The sequence below is a fragment of the Vanacampus margaritifer genome, chromosome 14 (genome assembly GCF_051991255.1).
Source record: "Vanacampus margaritifer isolate UIUO_Vmar chromosome 14, RoL_Vmar_1.0, whole genome shotgun sequence".
Lineage (NCBI taxonomy): Eukaryota > Metazoa > Chordata > Actinopteri > Syngnathiformes > Syngnathidae > Vanacampus > Vanacampus margaritifer.
Window position 1 is genome coordinate 16832274 of NC_135445.1, and position 20348 is coordinate 16852621.

The 20348-nt window shown below is 37.5% G+C and overlaps 1 protein-coding gene across 3 annotated transcripts in view; it reads left to right on the forward strand.

The window, feature by feature from the left end:
* The window catches only part of LOC144034327 (uncharacterized), a 99773-nt gene extending 81046 nt beyond the window's left edge, over positions 1–18727 (forward strand). For all 3 annotated transcript variants that reach the window (XM_077543082.1, XM_077543083.1, XM_077543084.1), the window contains 34 exons: positions 121–174; positions 708–761; positions 2056–2100; positions 2514–2558; positions 5081–5188; positions 5313–5366; positions 6377–6430; positions 6805–6858; positions 7098–7205; positions 7457–7510; positions 7603–7710; positions 8423–8476; positions 8610–8663; positions 9660–9713; positions 9831–9884; positions 10033–10140; positions 10215–10268; positions 10375–10428; positions 10509–10562; positions 11075–11128; positions 11412–11465; positions 11553–11606; positions 11796–11849; positions 12112–12165; positions 12251–12304; positions 12651–12704; positions 12989–13006; positions 13158–13211; positions 13355–13417; positions 13652–13817; positions 14965–15074; positions 15883–15963; positions 16838–17020; positions 17244–18727. In XM_077543082.1, the coding sequence (XP_077399208.1) occupies positions 121–174; positions 708–761; positions 2056–2100; positions 2514–2558; positions 5081–5188; positions 5313–5366; positions 6377–6430; positions 6805–6858; positions 7098–7205; positions 7457–7510; positions 7603–7710; positions 8423–8476; positions 8610–8663; positions 9660–9713; positions 9831–9884; positions 10033–10140; positions 10215–10268; positions 10375–10428; positions 10509–10562; positions 11075–11128; positions 11412–11465; positions 11553–11606; positions 11796–11849; positions 12112–12165; positions 12251–12304; positions 12651–12704; positions 12989–13006; positions 13158–13211; positions 13355–13417; positions 13652–13817; positions 14965–15074; positions 15883–15963; positions 16838–17020; positions 17244–17393 (2427 nt within the window). In that variant the 3' untranslated portion in view covers positions 17394–18727. The remainder of the gene's footprint in view (positions 1–120; positions 175–707; positions 762–2055; positions 2101–2513; positions 2559–5080; positions 5189–5312; positions 5367–6376; positions 6431–6804; positions 6859–7097; positions 7206–7456; positions 7511–7602; positions 7711–8422; positions 8477–8609; positions 8664–9659; positions 9714–9830; positions 9885–10032; positions 10141–10214; positions 10269–10374; positions 10429–10508; positions 10563–11074; positions 11129–11411; positions 11466–11552; positions 11607–11795; positions 11850–12111; positions 12166–12250; positions 12305–12650; positions 12705–12988; positions 13007–13157; positions 13212–13354; positions 13418–13651; positions 13818–14964; positions 15075–15882; positions 15964–16837; positions 17021–17243) is intronic.
* Positions 18728–20348: the final 1621 nt, after the last annotated feature.

The window sequence follows — 20348 nt, forward strand, 5'->3', positions numbered from 1 at the left end:
TACGAGAGGTTTAACAAATTACATTTCATAACTATTCCCAATAATGTCTTGCGATTACGTTTTGTGACATTAATTGGTTAATATATAAATGTTTCTGTATGTTTTTCCTTCGACCATCAGGGTATCCACGGCACCGTGGGCATGCGCGGGTTTCCAGGAGCCAATGGAGAGAGGGTAACCTAATGTTTCCCTCTGCCTTATTTAGCAATGTTTTCATTTAGAAAAGCATAGTTTGAAAATTGGCACATTATTGACCAGAGTCAATTTCAACCTGCAATTTTCTCACTGTTAATACAGACTTAACCAAGTTAAACAAGTAAAATAATTTACTTGTACATTTAAAAAAATAACTATTTTACACACACGCGCACGCACGCTTGCACACACACACACACGTTTGTTTCACTATCTTTGTGGGGCCATCTCGTTGACATAATGCATTTCCTAGCCTCTTCCCCTAACCCCAACCATCAAAAATGATTGCCTACCCCTATTCCTTTTCCTAACCTCAACTATAACCCACTTCAAACCTAAACTTTTAAACCAAGTCTTGACACTCAAAAAGAGGTCTAAACTTGTGGGGCCCAGCAAAATACCCCCACATGGACAGGTGGGCCCCACAACTCTGTGAAAACCCAGAATGTTGGCCCCACTATGTAAAAAAACAAGACCACACACACACAAATGTTCTGTCTCTTCTTCATCAGGGTGAGACGGGTTTGCGAGGTTTTCCCGGGCCTCCTGGGAAGACAGGACCTCCAGTAAGTATATACCAGTAGTTGCTGTACTGATGCCAGTGTTGTTAGATTTGTGTTTTGTTTGTTGTTTTTTTGTTTGTTGTTTTTTGATGGAGCATATATGTATGCATATAAGTGGGATGGGGAGCTGGCTGGCCCGCAAACAGAGAAAATCTGCGTATAATTGACGCTCATTGAAATGTATTGGGAAGAAAATAAATAAATAAATCTTCAAAAAAGATAAACCTCGACGTTGCATTTTCCACACAAAAAATGGGGGTAATCCCTAAAATAAATAAATAAGTCAAGGGGACATCCAAAAGAGGTAGATTGGGTGCCCTTCCCACCAAATGAACAATTTCTTTACAATCTGGAAAAGTCTGATCCTATGTTATCGGGATACATCCATTGTTAAACTGTGAAGACAAATTCCTTGTGTGTTTTACATACTTGGTTAATAAAGCTGCTTCTGATTACATGCAATAGTCTGACGCCCTTTGCCGGGAGGGGGCAAAATCGGAACAAAATTTCAGCCAATAGAATAACACTGAAAAAAAGATTGATTGCTGAGTTTGGCAGTTGACATCTACATTGTAACGTGCGCTCGCAAATGTAGGACTGCAGAGGAAAAATATTAGGGTACATTTGTAAGAGAAACTACAAGATCAAGAGTAGTCATTTAGGGGCTTCTTTTATTATGTACAGCCTCAATAACCCAAAGAGGTGATATACAGTCCACATAATCTGAAAGTACAGCAAAAATGGGCATTAATTAACCCATGGGCAGTATTTTATTTTGAAATGGCTTGGTCAGAACCATCAAAAAGCCCAAATCGGGTCACACTACCGCCTGGGGGTATAAGTAAATAAAATCTACTTAAATATTGACATTGAGGAATAAAGATTGAAATCGGAGGGATATCTTTCTGTCATGGTATTTATCTTGCCGAGCTGCTTTTCTAACCTAAAAGCAAAGCTTTATCTGTAATTCCAGAACTCCCCGGTGGCTTTTCCTCATTATTGAGATACTTCTCTGGTCGACTACTGTCATCTCTAACTGTCCTGTTCTTAATTAAACTTGGATCATCCGAGTTTTTCTTTTTAACCCTGGATCTATGAGAGCAAAGCAGAGAAAGAGAGAGATTTTTGACTGTGATAATTAATATATATATATATATATATATATATATATATATATATATATATATATATATATATATATATATATATATATATATTATTTGAATTTGCAGCAGCTTGTGTAAATTGAAGATATAATTAACATGCTTCACATTGCTTGATCTACTTTTGTTTGCAGGGTCTGCCAGGTTCCCCTGGGGAAAAGGGGCCCCAGGGATCCCAGGTGAGGTGTATTATTATTATAATACCCCAAAACAAGAGAATTGTTTTTGGAATACAGTACAATGTCAATTCAATATGCAATACGTACGCATGTTAGTTTAATTGAAATATGTAAGCATGAACAGGTTTTTTTCTATTTTCATTTGTTGTTCTTTTCTTTTTGTTTGTCTATTTGGCTGTGATTGAATGGCAACTAAGATCGTTACAGAGAGTGATGCATATACGTTAATCAGTAAAAAATATTTTTTAATTATGTTTTGATAATTCTGCAATGAAATTATGTTTGACTACACTTAAAAGAAAAGGGTATGTTAAACTTGATTGTATTTTATATCACTAAAGCCTCTTTTGTTTGCGATCTATTTCAAACTGTAATCACATCCTTGTAACATTGGAGTTTTTGTTCCCCCACAGGGTCGACCTGGAGATGAAGGCCCCAAAGGGATTCAGGGTTCACCAGTAAGTTACAGCTCTCAAGTGAAGGCTAATCAATTAACTGAATTTACACACATGCGCCAGTGGTATATTATCACATTCAAACTCATGATAATGGCACAATCAACACAAACCTACCACAATTTAAGTGCCCCTGATTAATGGCCAATACATTACAGCTGCATTGCATTGCCTTTACAAAAGGATATTACCCACATTTTGTTACTGCAGCGACATTTAAAGAAACAGGGTATTGTTGTACTTGACAGATGTCGAAGACCCTCAAATCATAAAAAAAACAAACTTTTTTGTCACAAGTGGCAAAGAAATCATTCGTTCACACCAAAAGGAAAGGTGTAATTCCACACACATACAATTATAAACACCTTTTCATTATTTATTTGAGAATGGGCAACATCAATCGATGAAAACATTATAGTGCCTGGTGTTGCAATACGCATCCACTAGATGGAGCTTACTTAACCAATATCGATACACATATAAAGCGCATCGGATTATAAGGCGCACTGTCGGCTTTTGAGAAAATTAAAGACTTTTAGGTACGCCTTATAGTACGGAAAATACAGTAGTATCTGTATCTTTTTCATTTTATTATTAAGCTAATATTTTTCAGTTAACCGCAAGCTAGAGCCATGCACTACTCACTGTTGCACGATGAAGTCAGTTAGGAAAAGTGGAGGCAAATCCATTTGAACCAGGGCTGACTCACCTTTTCATCTCTCTCTGACCGATGACATAATCCTGCAAAAGTTAACTCTTCGACTGCCAAAAACGTTAAATAACGTTTAGTAAAATCCTATGGAGTGCCAAAGACGTTAAAAGACGTTTTTTTTTTTTTTTTCAAAACAGAGGTGAAACTAACCATTTTCTATTGTTGATTACTGAAAAACGGAATAAGGTAGAAACAAACTTTTTTTGTCTGATGAAAGATGAGAGTCCAATCTTTCATTTGGTAGTATGTGTGTTTCCATAGTCCAAACACATACTTTTCTGTGGACCTTGAAAGATCAGTCAAAAATGCTTAAATCGGTTGGCACCCACGGCATTCCTTTTCTGAAAACGTCTGGCAGTCAAAGAGTTAAGAAAGGTGGCAAAGAAGCCCGTAAATACCTGCTGGTTGAGGAGAAGCACCTGTGGCTAAAGCCAAACTGTGGCAGGGTTTTTAATTTCTAGACCTGGATTTTCCAGCTCTGGTTATAATGGTCTATATATTTTTGTTGGTCAATTAGCTGCATTGACTGGCTCGCTAGCCTTAGTCCAAAGCTGTTCACGGTTAATTTTGTGTATACGTGGTAAGTATATGTTGTTGGGTAATTGCATACAGTATGGTCACCTTAGGCAGTAATTTGACTGTACTCCTTTATGCTAAATGTCCATGTCATGCAAGTAAGTGTAATTATTTTTATAGCCACTAGATAGTGGCATTACACTGTCTTTTAAAAATAAAAAGGTACTTTTTAAGGGTGATTTTGAGGGAGTGTATGATATTAGGAGACGTCTTATACTTGGGAAATTAAGGGTATTGATTGGAAAATCAAATGGAATTTTTTTTTTTGCTGCATTAAAATTTCAAACAATATTCTTTTGTCCTTTGTAGTAAAGGGGAAGTCAACTCAAGAAAATGTTTTTACAATAATGTTTCATGCAACTCCACTACTCTAAAAACAGCATTCTGGTTAAGATCATGTTTCTGATTAATATCACATTTGTGGAATATGACTTAAGCAGCAAAATGCACCCGTTTTTATCCATCAGAGGATGGATGCCATTTTGCCACTTACTGTCAACTTAACAATGACATCACACTTGGTCAAGGCTCAGGTAACGACCATTCACTCATCTGTTTTCTGAAGCTGAGCCATGATTGGTTGTTACCTGAGCCCTGAGCAACTGTGATGACAGCAAATTGCAAAATGGCCGCCCCTGAGATGGATAAAAATGGGTGTATTTTGCAGCTTAGCTCATCTTCCACAAGCACAATACTATTTAGAATAATAATAAGAATGTCGTGTTTGGACTGGTGGGGACACATAAGTTACAACCAGAGGTGGGCGTGTCAATGAATTTTGAGCATTCGTCATTCATCAATCGTCCGCATTTGAGACACCAATCCGTCATCGTCAGTTCATCAATATTTCATGCTGAACCGCATTGTAATCGTCAATCCATAATTTCTTGTTTCTCAGCTAAATGGGCATCCATCAATGTTTCTGTCATTCGTCAGCAAAATGGGCAATCCGTCATTGACGATTACATTGACGGATGAAAAACCCACTTCCGGGAATCCTTTGTCTGTCATTTTCCGTCATTCATCAATCGTCAACAAAAGGGCCTCAGTCATTGACCGATTGACGGACCTTCCATGAATATTAATGGAATGCCCACCTCTGGATACAAAATATTATTGTAAAGAATATTTTTGGGTTTACTTCCCCTTTAATTGTAACTTGAAACCAATTTGTTTTCTAAATGTTGATTCCCATCCTAAGAGCTATCCTTCGTCTGTGTGACCATCTTATTTCCAGGGTGCTCCAGGTCTCCCAGGTGATGCTGGAGCCACTGGAAAACCAGGGCCCCGGGGAAGTAATGGGTCTCCTGGACCTCAGGGGCCACCAGGGCCAGCAGGAATCCTAGTGAGTGGGTATTTACCATCAACTGTCATTTTAATGTACATGTAACTCCCTGTAGTCAAGAAATAAGAATAATCTATGGTGATGATTGCATTTGTATGAACTCATGTCTGTTGGATCGTCACAGGGCCTCCAAGGTGCGGTTGGATTAATAGGAGCAGCGGGAGAAAGAGGAGACAAGGTCATAAACAAAACGTGCCGATAAATATTGCTTGTATCACACCAACAACACAATTACAATTATTCCAGGCAGGATTTAGTCTGGTTTGTTTTTACTTCTCATAGATTTTACTAGAATAACTCGCAAATGAAAACATCATCAGTGCCTTTTGTAACAGTTAGGACTTCTTTTTTTTATGATAAGTTTTTTTCATAGGTTAAAAATATTGCAGAGTAGACACATCAAAGTTTTCAATTAGCCGTGTCCACTTAATAATAAGACAGTTACTCAAAATGTACAATATGTATATATGCACATATGTACAATATTAATAATTAGTTTTATTTATATCTCATTTTTCAAATAATTGAGTCGCTTTACATGACATGGAAACAATAAAGAGTGTGAGGAAAAATACAAAATTGTCCCTAATGAGTGAAATAGAACAGAAATCAGAAAAAATGCACATATGTTTGCAACAAGAAATATAATATAGAATATAAAGGACCAAGAAATGACATACAATGTTTATGTATGTGCATCTTAGTATTGACTCGAGGTCTGTGTCACTTTGTCCAACTAGTCTCACCATTCTTTGTTGGCTTTGTAATCAAGCAAGTGGGAAGTACTGTATTTTCCCACTGTAAGGCACAGTTAAAAGCCTTTAATTTTCTCAAAAACCAACAGTGCGCCTTATATATGGATCAATATTGGTTAAGTAAGCTCCATCTAGTGGATACTTAACGAAACACCAGCCACTACTGTAGCTTCTATTCTATGCCCCTTATAATGCCTTATATATGGAAAATGTTTTTAAATAGGCCATTTGTTGAAGGTGCGCCTTATAATCTGATGCGCCTTAGAGTGTGAAAAATACGGTAGTATAAATTTGGTAGTAAAATTGTGTTTTAGAGTTTTAAAATTTTAAACATTTGCCCCGTGACAGAAAAGTAGGGTTATTGATTTGTAGTATTTGCATGTAAATGAAATGCATGTTAAAACTGTTAAAAGTTGGTCTTTGCTACTTTTAGGGTTTGCCTGGCTCAATTGGTGATGGAGGCCCGACTGGACTTGATGGACAACAGGTTGGTTTCATATAAACATACAAGTCACTAATATTTGAAATCAATCAATTGGATATTCACCCTCCTTTTACAGAATTTAAGTTGTATTTGTATCATTCTTTTGGTGGCCTGGATCAGTGGTAGAGTGGTTGTCTCCCGAGCCAGAGGTTGTGGGATCGATCTTTTTTTTTTTTTCATTCAAATTTGGCTGGCTTGTTAACACTGCATTCTTCTTTATGGTGTGTCAAATTCATATAACATTGTACATTTATACTTTACATGGTCCGTTTACTGTTGAAATGTTTAGTGTAAATAAATTAAGTCTATGTACACCTGGACAATCAATGTCCACACAGGCAATTTTAAACCCAACTCATGAATGTTTCACTTATCAGGGTCTACCAGGCCAAATGGGATATGAAGGACCACCTGGATGGAAAGGAGACCTGGTCAGTCAATATTGAAGATTCATTCCACAGGCTTTATAATTTTCTGTTCAAGAAGGTCTTAGGGAAGCATTTAAAGATTTTAAATGTATTGTAATTGTATATTATCCTCCTCATCATCATCGCTGCATCCAAAGAAAAAATCCACTTTGTTGTGCAGGGCCTTGTTATACTATTTACCCTGCAATACAGACAGGAGCTTGGAATCATAACTTGCTTCCCATTTTCATCACCTCTGACAGGGAGATCCCGGGCCTCGAGGGAAACCTAGTCTTCCAGGACTACCGGGGGAGAGAGGACTTGAGGGTCCAAAAGGACTGCAGGGTCCACCTGGACCCATTGGAAAGGAGGTTGGTGCATTGATCTTCTGTTTGTATGAAGATATTCCTGCTTTAAAAATTATAGATACAAATGCCTATTGAAGAACAACATTTTCAAAAAAAAATTGTTGTCATATTATGACTGTCGAGCATAGTTTGTTTTTGTTTTTTTCTCGATGCTTTTCTAAATCTACATTGGGTGGATTTTTAATAAAAGGCAATGCACCACAGTTCAAAAATATACAAGAGAATAAATGTTGCTGTTCACTCCACCCCTGCAGGGGGATGTCGGCCATCCTGGTGAAGCAGGAGATCCTGGATTGAAAGGAGAGAAGGTCATCTTTACTAATAGTCTTGAAAAATGTGATGAAAATAAATGGCACTCTACTGTCTTCTTCCAACTGACTAAACTGATTGTTGACAACAGGGCGAGGTGGGCCCTCGAGGCTTTTCTGGGCCTGAGGGCACTTGGGGGAAACTTGGAGAAAATGGTGAAAGAGGCCCAAAGGGGGCGAAAGGACATATTGGATTAATGGTGAGCCCAGTATTGCTTTGTATTTTTTAGTGCGTAATTTTCAGTAATATGAGTCATAGTCACCCACTGCAACACAGAAGACAATTTTAAAAAGATCATGTTTTGTTCTAAGATTATTATTTTTTTGATAAATCTTTTAACGCTAATAACACTCATGTTATTTTTAGAATTTCCGTTCAACCGTTGAATCTAATAGAAAATTCACGCTGGTGTCAGGCCAAACCAACACCTTTCAGGGAACTAAAAAAACTGCATGTTTGTTGAGCCGTTAACATTCAATTGTCATTTGAGCAAGCCATTTTCGACATTTAAGATTGGTCAATAATTTGTAAAAATAAATAAATTAATTAATTAATTAAAATTAAATGAAAACATACAGTTTTGGACACACAGTCGGCACATTCTGCCTGACAGTGATGATATGTGGAATCTAGTTAAAGTATTAATAAGAAAAAAATACACATATTTAATACAAGTACCCCAGTATTTAATACTGTGGAAATTTACCAATGATTCATATGTAACCATTACAGGTGAGGTGAATGTACCGTAGTAGTCTTTGCTAAGGTAGCGTCTGTCAGCAGGTATCATACTATACAATGCGAAAGATTCACAACTGGCGAATGCCATTGCCAAAACTGCGGGAGCTGAAGACTCACCAAAATGCTTAATTTGATGTCTGTTTTATTTTATTTTATTTTTTTATGAATAGGGTGAACCAGGTCTGGTCGGGGAAGTGGGCCATGCAGGTCTTTTGGGGTTAGAGGTGAGTCCATGTCTGTTGTTCATCATGGCTGTGAATTAATAATGCTGTAAGTAAACTGTATTAAATTTAGTAAGTATCTTCTCATTTAATTTTTCATATTAATACTTGTTTTTTGTGTTTGTTTGACTCCAAGGGAAGTGCAGGAACTCCTGGATCTCCAGGGTCAAAGGGGCTTAAAGGGATAAAGGTGATATGTAATGAAGTGATGAGGGTCTTTCCAGAATTGGACGGCAACCCCCCCACCCCCCACACACCCCACACACCCCACACACCCCACACACCCCAAGCCCCAAAAATTGTCAAAACATAGTAAAAAATAAATAGTTTGAAAAGAAAAAAAGCTATTTATCAGCCCCTAAAATAAAACTCTTGCCCCTCCCTTTGATGACCTAGTGACATAAAATATAACACATAAAATGAGTTTTAATTGTGCTTTTTTGGGGGGGGGTACGATATTATCACTTTCTTGTAAATGTAACATTTTGTTTTATTACAGACATATTTGAAATAGTAATCTATCAACATACATGCAACCCTGTTAGTAAAAACGTTTTAGCCCTCTAAGAGAAAGGAAAGTAAGCTTATTGAGCTACATAATTTATGCTAATTGTTACGACCATAGGTAAAGTAAGTCATCTGTTTTTACTGTTCATACTTTTTGTTGGTTTTCAACCGTAATGGAGTGTCTTTTAAACCTGCACAAGAATGGTACTCATTATCAACAAAAGACGTAATAATATCAAAATGTGTCTCATTTTATTATATAGCTAAGTTTGCTCTTGAACAGTTAGCATGACATCTAACACAGCTAGCATGTACAAACTTGCATTAATGTAAGTTACCCTCATCCATCCATATAAATGTAACATTATTTACTTAAGTGTGTTCAGAAATACAGTATTAAAAAAAAGTTTTTCATGTGGTTGATTAGCTGTGTAGTTTATGCTAAACACAGCGCAATGTATATGACAAATAAAATATGTCAGAAAGTGTGTGTCCCATTGATGGCAGCTGCACAAATCAGTTAACATCATTGCCTATACTGTATGACCTTTTTTTTCTTGAAAACATAAGAACAACTAAATGAATAAGTGGTCCATTTTCAAAAATCTTCATGTCTAATGTGCCTTTCAATTCTGGAATGACTCAGTTACAGTCATTTAAATTACTTTTATGTTTCCAGGGGGAGTCTGGCAATATTGGAGAAACGGGACCTGATGGGTCAAGAGGCCCTATGGTAGAGTTTAAATTTTATTAAACATTTTTGCATGTAATAAGCGGTTCAGGAAGTGGATGGATGGATTTTTCACATGTCGAGACAAATCTTTGTGAATGTGTGTGCTGCTTTTTAAAGGGAATACCTGGAGCACGGGGTGTCAGAGGAGACATTGGAAAACTGGGACCATATGTAAGTGAGACATGGGGACAACAATTAATGTATTACCATATGCACAGATTTGTTACCAAATGTCCGAGCATACTGTACTAAATGAACAGGACATCATCCTACATTAATTACTATTACATCAGAGTTTGCTCTTTTGCTACATATACAGGGTCAACTGGGAAAGGATGGCCCTAAAGGTGACCGGGGAGTTAAAGGGGAACCGGGGCAACAAGGACAGAAAGGAGAGCCCGGAGCCCCAGGCCCACCAGGGCAGCAGGTTATTACACAAATGCCAACAATGGCTATATTTGCTCAGTCTGTGTCATAAGTGAGCTTTCATTGATTTTGCAGGGAGAAGAAGGCTTACCAGGAATCCAAGGTCCTTCAGCTCTTCCTGGCTTAGAGGTAAATGCAAATTTGCAACAACAAAAAGGTTGTAGTTTACACCCAGAGTCCTTACTTCTTCCATGACAACTTTAAGCCAAGGTTTTGTTTCTTCTTTGTCCTATAGGGAACCCCTGGAGAGATGGGACCCCAAGGCCCTCCTGGCCCCATTGGGAAAACTGTAAGATTGGCATTGCCTTGAACTCTGATCATTTTTGCATCCAATGGCAATGTTTAGAAGCAGTAAATATGACTTTGCAGGGAGGGCAAGGAAGACAAGGACCTGAGGGGAAACAGGGCGTAAAAGGCAAAAAGGTAACAACAATATGGAATTTGAATTTTACTCATGTACTATATTTGCTTTAAAATACGTCATGTGTATTAGCATCTGTTTGTGAGTGTCTGGGCTCTCTGGGTACTCCGGTTTATCGACCCAAAATTTAATAAATTGTCAACAGGTGCAAACGTGTTCATGGTGATTTTCTGTATGTACTCTGTGATTGAACGGCGACCAGCCCAAGTCCAGTCATCCAATGGATAGGGCTCTACTTGCCCATGACTCTAATCAGTATGGGGGGGGTTCCTATTAGGTTGTGATGGGAATCCATACATTGATGATTTGCAAAATATTAGTTGCTATATAAATAAAGATGACTTGACTTGACTTGACTTGAATTGTAATCCAAATTTGATGCAGTTTGGAATTTTCAATTTAACATGGACAACCCCATTAAGAGAGACAATATTGTCTTGTTTTGAAACCAAAGATATTTGACTTCAACTTTGTTTTTTTTTTTCCCATACATTTTTTTATTTTATCCTGACAGGGTGATGACGGCAACAGTGGTTCACCAGGAAAGATTGGTCATATTGGGCGCAGGGTAAAACTTTATCTTATTTGTTGGTTTATGCTGCAGTGTAATATGGCTTCAAACAATTTAGGGATGTATTTTTGCAGGAGATATGTATTAAAAAAGCGCCAACATTTTTCCTGTTGACAAAAAAAAAGGAGCTAACTGTTCAAAAGGTGTATTGGGATTGAGGCAATCTGTGCAAAATGTAGACCCTAACCCTACCTGCCATTGTCATCAAGCTCATATAGATATTTGTGTCCTCTATACATTCTTTGTTTTGCTTTATTTAAACACGTCAAACCTGCGATAGGGAAAGCGAGGGAAAGCTGGACCGCGGGGAGCCAGGGGCATCAGAGGACCAAAAGTAGGTTATCTAGAAACCACATGTTCTGTGCACATTTGATTAAAACTTAAACCATGAGCTCACAGTAAATGATCTTTTATGATTCAGGGTGAAAAGGGAGAAACTGGACTAGCAGGCCACCTTGGCTGGGCAGGAACCATTGTGAGTGTCCTTTGCTTTGTTTGCACGTTATACCCGTGTTATGGTGTTCAGCACCAATTAGAGCTGATGGTGCGTGCCTGTTGTGCTTTAACAAGATTGACAGAATTATCAGGACGTGTAATGTAACACAACATTCTTTATCTACTTATCAAAATGTAAAAGACACCTAATTGATGTTTCATTTCTAAGGGTAACCCTGGTTTACGGGGAGAGATGGGGGAACGAGGTGAAAAGGGAACAAAGGTAAACTGACACTCTGTCTAAATATATATGAGCAGAATCAAATACATTAATAATAATTTGATACATTATTAAAAATACATACAATAATGATCATGCAGCCTTTATATTGAATGAGTCAGTAGATCGTTACATTAACATTTACTACCACTTCCTCTTGGATATTAGTTTTGTATGAAGTGGATCCTCAACTCAATTGTATTGCACTCTAATTAGTAAAGTTGGCAGCTCAATGTTTTTTTTTTTTGCTTCCTCCTCCTTTCAGGGAGAAAAAGGTGACATGGGTCTATCAGGACTACCTGGACTTGATGGCACCAAGGTAGGTCTTGGATGATTCTGGGTTTTTTGGACTGCCAAATATCCACCACTGTCATTCTTGGGCTGTCATGTCATTGTTTTTTCAGGGCATCCGTGGACCATTTGGGTTACCTGGTGAAGTTGGTCTACAGGGTGAACAGGTAGAGCTGGGGACACTGGGTCACTGACATGCCAGTTACTGAAATATTTATATATATATATATATATAATGTTCTCTTTGTGCGATGCATGAGTCCAGTACCTGTCTGTTTTTGCCTTACTACAGTTCCATTTTAAACTTTTGTAACTATAGATAATTTTTCAAATGGTTTCACAAAATTTTAAATATGAAAGAAATTAAATGGGGAAAAGACTTGAAAATGAAAGATGTGTATTCTCTGTTGATGAATAGGACATTATGTATAAATCCGGTTGTAGTAATGTTTTCAAGAAAATAGATTTGCATGCATTAAATGTTAGCCTTTGTCTCTGCTCTGTTTTCTGAAGGGAATAACTGGTCCACCAGGGCCGAGGGGAACATCAGGCATGCCTGGATTGCCTGTAAGTTTAGCAATTGTTATTAGAATGTGTCTACTACATTTTTATTCCATCATTTACAATGTAGACAAATTGTATATCATGTAACATCAAGCTTATTTTATTGGTACTTCTTGTATGTTCCCATTACTTTCCTTGATTATTTTCTCATCTCAAATGCTTATTTTTTTATGTTAAGCCAATCCATCATATTGCTGTACAAGTGCTTCAGTAGCACAAAATTTGCAATTACAATTATGATTTTATGTATGTTTTAAGTGGCGTGCATGTTTTTCCCTCTGTTCCAGGGCACATTTGGACTAAAGGTAGGAGAAATATAAAATACAAATACATTTATATATAGATAACTAAAATGCCAAGGGATATTATTTTAAATTTGCAAGGCTTATTATGTTTCTGCAGTTGTAGTCCAGTTTCAATGCAACTTGTGGTCATTATGTTTTGTTCTCCTTGAAGGGAATGAAAGGCTACCCGGGTTTGCCTGGTCTGTCTGGCAGAAGAGGCTTCCCAGTAAGTTCAAAACATACAGCATCTGTTCCGAGTTTGAGCCCGGGCGACTTTTAGAATTGAGTCACCTGAAGCGGACTGGGAGGAATCATTAATTGATTGTATGGATTATATAAGTATTCATTTTTGTTTGTCCTTATGTTTAGGGTCCACCTGGTGTTCCTGGACCTCCAGGACAATCTATAAACATGACTTTGACAGAACTCAAGGTTGGTTCATGAAGTGGAACCAATAACATGAAACACAGTTCCAGGATGCTAGTTAACTGAAATAATAATACTAATTTTGAATCTGTTCAATTTTATAACCCCCCCAAAAAAAAACATGAGACAGCATAACGACAAAATTTGCACGGCTTTTAAATTGATTGGAAAGCACTTATACTTACCTATATGTTTTGGGGGGTTTTCTCTCTCTCTCTCTCTCTCTCTCTCTCTGTCCAGGACCTAATGTATGTATCCGACAAGCCCAATTACTCTTTGATCCAAACTCTTCTGGATTCTCTCGAGCAGGAGGTTCGGCTACTAGCGGACCCTCCTGATGGCACCAAAGAACATCCCGCCACCACCTGTCTAGAACTTTGGCTCTGCCACCCTGAATACACTAGTGGTCAGTTAGCAAATCCTCCAATGATAATGTAAACACACTTTCAACTGATTTTGCATGTGGTTTTAATCTAACAATCAGGAATGTTATGTGAATTTACTTCTTTTTTTATGTCAAATTCAGCGTTGTTAGGCTTTGACAAGCTACACATTGATGTGTGCTGGTGCTCCTTTTTGCAACATTAGGTGGCACAATTTGGGTTTGCAATTGATGGCACACAGTGGGAGTATTTTAATATTCAAAGTCCCACTTTTTTGTAGAGATTAAGGACTGAACTGTGCCGTTAATGGCAGAAAAAGAGTAATTAACAAGAAATATTTCTAATTGCCTATATTAATCAATGGTGTACAAACCACACCCTGGGGGCTATTTGTGGCTTTGGAAGAAACGTTTGGAAACCTCTGGCAACAATGTTCCCAAAACACTCCATTTCAAACTCAACTTTCAACATTTCCATAACATAAAAAAATGAACCGCATAAATAGACAAAGACACACGCTACAAGAAAGACATAGCAAGAGGAAACAAAAATAAAAAATAACCTACACAAAAACACAAACTAAGACAAGGAGAAGGAACAAAACAAGTTCCAAGTTGTTAAGCATACTATGTTACATAGTGAGGATGGTCATCACAAAGTGGAAAAATATAGCACAGCAAGGACCTTACCAAGAACTGGGCATCCTTCAAAAATGTATTAAAAAAATTAAAAAAACAAGATCAAGAACAAGGTGATGGGAATTATCAAGCGTACAAGACTTTCAGGGCTTCTGCAAAAATGTCAGGAAAAGCCTACTAGAACATCTGAAATTCATTTGGGGTTAAGCAGAGATCCTTTCAGTGGCACCAAGTACGTACTGACTCTCATTTAACATGAATTTGAATGTGATTGGTTGACCTCAGACATGATTTATTTCTGTTGTACAGGTTATCCAATAGTTATACGATAATTTTGAAATTATTTATACTTTTGGCATTTTTTTAATGTCACAAAAAGGGACATTTTTACAGTGGTGTGTAAACTGTCTAAATCTACAGTTTCGTGACATGTAGTTATTACATAAATGACATTAGTAACTGTTTTCCAGATTTTGAAGAACTACCAGTCTGCAGATCTGAATATTGAATTCTTACTAAGTGTTCTCTTTAGGGACATATTACATCGACCCAAACCAAGGCAGCTCTGCTGATGCTCTACTGGCCTATTGCAGCTTCTCCAGCACATCAATACAGACGTGCCTTCATCCTCAAGACTCTCAGGTCCAAAACACAAGAACATACAGCTTGAATCAGTGGTGTCCAAACTATGGCCCAGGTGCCATTTGTGGCCCGTTATCCATTTCTAAGCAGCCCGTGCCTTATACAAAAAAATTCCTCTGCTACTAATAAATTAGTTTTATATACTGTAGAGCTTTTCTAAATATGAAAACATGCAAATGAACTTGAAATTGTTGTCTTGTGACAGATTGCCCCTCTTTTGGTTCTGAGTGTAGAGATGGGATTCTATTGCTGGGGATAGTATTTCTGGTGTGTAACAGGGACTTGACTGCCCCAAAATCTTTTTTTTTTTAATCCTAAATTATTTGCCTTATACAAAGCTGTTCAGGTTGCAGTTCTTCAAAAAGAAAAACTGATTTTGCCGTGCTCGATCAAATACACAAACAAAAAAATACATATATATATATATATAATTCAAAGTGTTTGGTTCAGAAGAAAAAGTATGCACACACCTGCCTTACAAAGTGAGATCCATAACCATTATTACTGTACTTCAATTACTGATCCACTACTCGCCACACCCATGTAGCCTACTCCCAACAATAAATTCACTAAATAGAATGATAGATCACATAACTGCATTATGTGAACATTAATCACCACCTTTTCTATTTGTATTCCTCCCTCATCATGTAATGAAGCATAATGCAGCCTGTTCCCAAATGGCTTACAATTTTACCCAAAAGGATAGTTCTCATTATTGTGATTTGCTGCTGAGCGTAATCAAATTTGCAACAGCTGTACATCACCTGCATAGACAATTGGAAAACATTTTTGTCTCTGCCTGCAGTTGCCTATGAAAGCCTGGATGGAAGAATTTTCTGCAGAAAGCTCCTTTCAGTGGCTTAGCAGGCTAGAGCAAGGATTTCAGGTGGGTGAACCACCCAAATATTCCAATGGAGTACATGCGCATGTATATGACTGCACTCACAGAAATGTTTAAGCCTAACTTTTAAGATTTATGTAATTTTCTTTCTTTTTTTTTACTTGACAAATTCCCATTTACTTTTTTTCCCCAGATAATTTTAACACAAACCTACCAAATAAACCTTTTATGATCCATATTCATTAGTCTAATAAAGCCTATTTATTTCAAATGCACAATTCTCAGGTTTATGTATTTAGTATTAATAAAGTATACCGGTAATTACTTCTTTTTTTGAGTGTGTGTTTTTGGAATGTCTGCATTCAGTTTCCTCCCCAAATCATACAAATGTGTGTGTGGGGGGGGGGGGGGCATAAGTGTTTTTCACATAGCAGCGACAATATGCTATTTATCGTGTATATGTAACCTGATTATTATGCAATTCAAACAATATACTATGTATTTTAAATAAATACTCTCATTATTATTCATTTTGAGTAATTATACTTTATTAATACTAAACACATACATCTGAGGATTATGTATTTCAAACAGATGGGCTTTATTAGACTAATGAATATGTATCGTATAAGGTTTATTTAGTAGGTTTGTGTTGAAATTATCTAAAAAGTAAGTAAGTAAATGGGAATTTGTCATGTAAAAAAATTACATAAATCTTTAGTTAGGCTTAAATATTTCTGTTGGTTGGTTTGGTGCGTTGTTTTTTTTGAAGAGGAACTATAAACAGAGAGGTAAACATGTGACCGCTAAAGCAAATGATCATTTAATTGAAGCCCCAATATAATTACTGTTAAGATTTTATGTTTAAGATTTAACTGGAACTACAGAATTTGACATGAACATTGTCGTCTTTGTTCAGTTTATTTATCCAGGTGCCAATGTGGTTCAGATGCGTTTCCTGAGGTTGCACAGTAGCACAGCCACGCAGAAGATGACCTACTCCTGCCACCCAGGACACAAGTTGGGCCGGTCAGAAAGGGACATCAAATTCCTAACTGACACAAGAAAGCAAAGTTTCCTTGGAGCAATTCAAGATTGTGTGGTATGTCAAAATTTCCAGTAAAGTGATGGTTTTTAGGCCTGCAGAGAAAGCATTGCCACCCACCATTGGTCATTTGTAATGGTAGTAGGGTGCCAATCTGGTAGCATGCAAATTTCATTTTAATTTTCAACCAAGCAGCACAGTTTGGTTTAACTTTGGTCTGGTCTGCAATTGTCGTGTTTCCACTCAACTAAATTGTAAGTTGTACTTTTTGTATCATCAGCATGGAGACGAGATGCTTTCAGGACCCCGAGAGTCTGTGTTTGAGTTTGAGGACCTCCACCTACTTCCTGTGCGAGATGTGGCACTAATGGGTGCTAAAAACTTGACATATCACTTTGGCTTCAGTGTTGGACCCGTTTGTTTCAGTTAAAATTGCTTGTCAGCTGCACTTTCAGGTCCTGGATGCAAACTCAACACAAATGCCAACTCTTCACTAACTTCTAAGGAAGTTTTTTTTTTGTTTGTTTTATGGGATTTCATCTGAAGTTGAATGACTGTTGTGTGCTCAAGCTCACGGAAAAGTACATTGTTTACATACGCTTACATGATGTTAATAGGGCTCTGGTGACAGCCAACCTATTGTGTAAATAATGATTATCAACTTCCACACTATTCATTGGAAAATAGACACTGGCGAGCTATCGGCTATAAGCCAACAGGTCAGTTAAACTCTTGTATCACTTTTCAAGGCGCTGATAACATTTATTTATGAGTATTTAATCCATCCAAAACCTCACATGGGATTTTTTTTTTTCAATAGGAATTTTGGTGCTGTCTTTTGTCAGGCATTTATTGTTTCATGTGTTTTTAAGTTTTCATTTAAATATGTCTCAGGTAGGGTATTTGAATTCTGTACACATGGGCACTGAAGCCACTTTTGTTCCCACGTCACACCGTATTTTGAGTTCAATCAGAATATTCCTAAATGATTATGAGAGAAATGACATTCAGGCTGGCGTCAAAGATCAAATCTTGATTGATACACACTTGCTCAAAAGCTTTGGACTCCTTCTCGCTCAGTGCCAGTGCTCAGTGAAACCTCAGTGAGAAACTTTTCAAATGTTTATTACCTCATAACATCCTCACTGTTTTATTTTGGTTTTGTTGCTGGTTTAGGAAATATTTTTTACTGGCCTTTCCAGACCTCAAGAATCAATGAGCATATCAAAATATGTGGTGCTGTGCCAAATAACCTGCATATTTATTTCTGACTTGCTCAGTAAATAAAGCCAGTCTGATCATTGTCTGCTCAGCTAAGACCATCACTAAGATTAGTGTTAAGCTGTTCATCAAGTGTCTTCTTTTTAAAATAGGCTTAATGGTATTTTTTTCCCCCCGTAATGAGAAAACTCTTACCTTGCATACAGTTTTGTAGTCATCAGTGCATCAACATGGGAATACTTGTTATCCAAAACTGACAATACTGTACTCTTTAATCTTTGCCATATTGCAGGGGTTAACTTTTTTTTTTCAAGACAAACATTTTATATTGCATTCCTCCTTGTAGCCATCAAGTATTGTCATATCATTTAACATACAAATATATTGCTGATTGGAATGCTCTTTATTTTGCTACAAGTTAACATGGTCCTTCCAGAATGGTGTAAAATATTGTGTTTCTTCCAAATTCTCCAACCAGGTTTGTTAACCATGTTTCAAAATGTATAAAAAATAAAACAAATAATTAAAACTGTTATACTGCCAGTGTACGCTCTGGACTTGTCACTATACACATACACTGACACATACTGTACTAAATAGACATTCACACATTCACACCCACATATGTTCTTCTGGAAAAGGTATTTTGGCCCCCATATGCATGTGAAGCATGCTCTCTGCCCTGATTTAGGTCTTGCAGTCAGCTGGCCAGGACGATTGAAAAACAGGAATGGCAATTTACAGTAAAAACAACAAAAATTTAATTTTCCTAGCGTCCCTTTGCGTGTGCAAATCTAAGGTGGTGATTTGGTCTGCGGTGAACTTTGGAGGTGTGCTGGCAAATTTTCTTGGGCCACAAGTTTCGACGGGCCTTCAGCCTGGCAGACAAATGGCAGAGCGTTTTTCAACACTATGGTCTGTCGCCTTTGCGATGGCCAGCCGAGAGGACGTTCACGTTAAAGGGACAATTTGTAGAATGTTTGGAATCTTTCAGTGTTCATTCATTTTAAATACCCCACTTATATTTTATTTAAGATTATGCTTCACATACAATAAATCATTGATATCAAAGTTCAATCAATCCCCTCACGACTGATATGAAAAGACCAGAGATTACATTATCCATCCGGTTTAATGCTTTTTTTAAAAAATATCGAAAGACACATTCATTTCAGAAGGCATTTTAGAATTTTATATGTTTTCTACTTTGTTGATAGTGACATGGTGATCACAAACCTGCACTTTTTAACTTGTATACTTGTTTTACTTGATACTGTAGCACTTTGAGATTTCTTTGGAAATGTGAAGTGTCCCCCCGATCACTGCCTCCAGCGGGAGTCTCATAACTGGCCGTTCACCATACAAGCAAGCCAGCGTTGACAGATACTCTAGCAAGACTACCACCAATTAATTGTTCGAAAATCACGAAGTTCTATTCCTTTAGATATCCATAGCAGAAAGATGGCAGCGAAACATGTATGCCTCCTGTAAGGTGTGGCACAACCTATGTATTGGTGATTACTAGACCTATGATTTTAAAAAATGTATGCCAATATGATACAAAACATTTTGTTCCATATTATTGAAATTAATAGTTGTTAGTTAAAATTAATGAACGCTGAAAAATCAAAAAATTCTACACACTGTGCTTTCAATGAAAAAAATATGCGTAAATGCTGTGTTAGTTGTCCTGTAACTTGGCCCGTGACAAATACGATTTATATTAAATAAAAAAATAAAAAACGTGTTTCCATATGTGACAACGCACTGAGTATAAGCTATCTATGGAGGTAAATATGGTGCAAAAGTAACTTGAAACTGTAAAAAAACAAAACAATTGTACCTGTAGAAAAACGTAGGGGCAGCACGGCACGGTACGGTGGATAAACTGGTTAGCACGTCCGTCTCCCAGTGCAGAGGACGTGAGATCGAGTCCAGGCTTCGGCCTTCCTGGGTGGAGTTTGCATGTTCTCCCCGTGCTTACGTGGGTTTTCACCGAGTACTCCGGTTCCCCCCACATTCCAAAGACATGCATGGCTAGGTTAGTTGAACTTTCCAAATTTGTCATAGGTGTGATTGTGAGTGTGGATGGTTGTTTGTCTCTGTGTGCCCTGCGATTGGCTGGCAACCAGTTCAGGGTGTACCCCGCCTACTGCCCGAAGCC